This window comes from Mycetomoellerius zeteki, unplaced genomic scaffold (assembly GCF_001594055.1).
Source record: "Mycetomoellerius zeteki isolate Tzet28-1 unplaced genomic scaffold, Tzet1.0 scaffold346, whole genome shotgun sequence".
NCBI lineage: Eukaryota > Metazoa > Arthropoda > Insecta > Hymenoptera > Formicidae > Mycetomoellerius > Mycetomoellerius zeteki.
The window spans coordinates 29,806-31,050 of NW_017257334.1; the positions used below are offsets into that span (position 1 = coordinate 29,806).

Genomic DNA, 1,245 nt, shown 5'->3' on the forward strand with positions numbered 1-1,245 from the left:
CCGTTTTTTTGTAAGGTTAGTTTCAGGTGGTTGAGTTCTGTCTGTAGATGTTCTTTGTCAGAGATAGTGAAGGCTCTATGCACTAGTGAGTTGATTGCTGACTGTTTTTGTGCCGGGTGGTGGTGCGATTCAGCATGTAGGTACCTGTCTGTGTGTGTTGGTTTTCTGTACACTTGATGATACCCTAAGGTACCGTCAGCTTTCTTGGAGACAAGAACATCTAGGAAGGGGAGTTTTCCGTTTTCCTCTATATCCATGGTGAAGTGGCTATTTGGATGTTGTTTGTTGAGGAAAATAAGGAATTTACGGAGATCTGCTCTGCCGTGTCTCCATATTACGAATGTGTCGTCTACATAGCGGAACCAAACTTCTGGCTTTTTCGGTGTTTTTCCGAGGGCCTCTTTCTCGAAGTGCTCCATGAAGATGTTGGCGATTACAGGAGAGATAGGGGAGCCCATTGCCGCTCCTGAAGTTTGTTCATAAAATTGGTTGTTGTAGGAGAAGTAGGTGGTTGTTAAGCAGTGCTCTATTAGCGGGATGAGGTCAAAGGGGACTTTGTGTGATGCCTTTATTATGTTTAGTGTGTCTTTTATTGGTACTTGTGTGAAAAGGGATTCTACATCGAAACTTATGAGCAGGTCTGTGGGATGTAGTCGGATCTTTTTTATAAAGTCCGTCGAGTTAGTGATGCATGATTCAGTTTTTCCAGTGAGGGGTTGTAGTGTTTGTGCTAGGAAGCGGGATAGGCTGTGCGTCGGGGAGTATATGGCGCTGACAATCGGTCTGAAGGGAATGTTTGGTTTGTGTACTTTTGGTAGTCCGTACAGTCTTGGTGGGAGAGGATTTGCAGGTTTTAATGTCGATTTGGTTTTACTGGGAACGTTGCTTTCCTCCACTAGGGTCTTGGTTTTTTGTGCGATTGTATTAGTCGGATCTTTATCAAGCTTTTTGTATGCTTTGTCCGAGAGAAAGTTCTTCATCTTTTTCTTGTAGTCTGATGTATTTATAACTACTGTCGTGTTGCCTTTGTTGGCTGGGAGCACGATGATGTCTGTGTCCCTGTTCAGGTCTTGGAGGGCCAATCGCTCTTGTCTAGTGATGTTTGGTGGAGGGGGTTTGGCTTTGGAGAGGATTAAATACATTTTCTTTATTTCGAGAATTTCAAAATTTCTTTCCCCCCTTTTTCTTTTTCACTGCATTCTTATCTGGATTTAATTCTGGTATTTATACTCTCGAGGTGAGGAA

At 43.1% G+C, this 1,245-nt stretch overlaps 1 protein-coding gene across 1 annotated transcript in view; it reads right to left on the reverse strand.

The window, feature by feature from the left end:
• LOC108725434 (uncharacterized) overlaps window positions 1–1,142 on the reverse strand; it is a 1,544-nt gene extending 402 nt beyond the window's left edge. The window contains exon 1 of the mRNA XM_018452455.1: window positions 145–1,142. Within this exon, the coding sequence (XP_018307957.1) occupies window positions 145–1,142 (998 nt within the window). The remainder of the gene's footprint in view (window positions 1–144) is intronic.
• Between the last annotated feature and the right edge of the window lie 103 nt (window positions 1,143–1,245).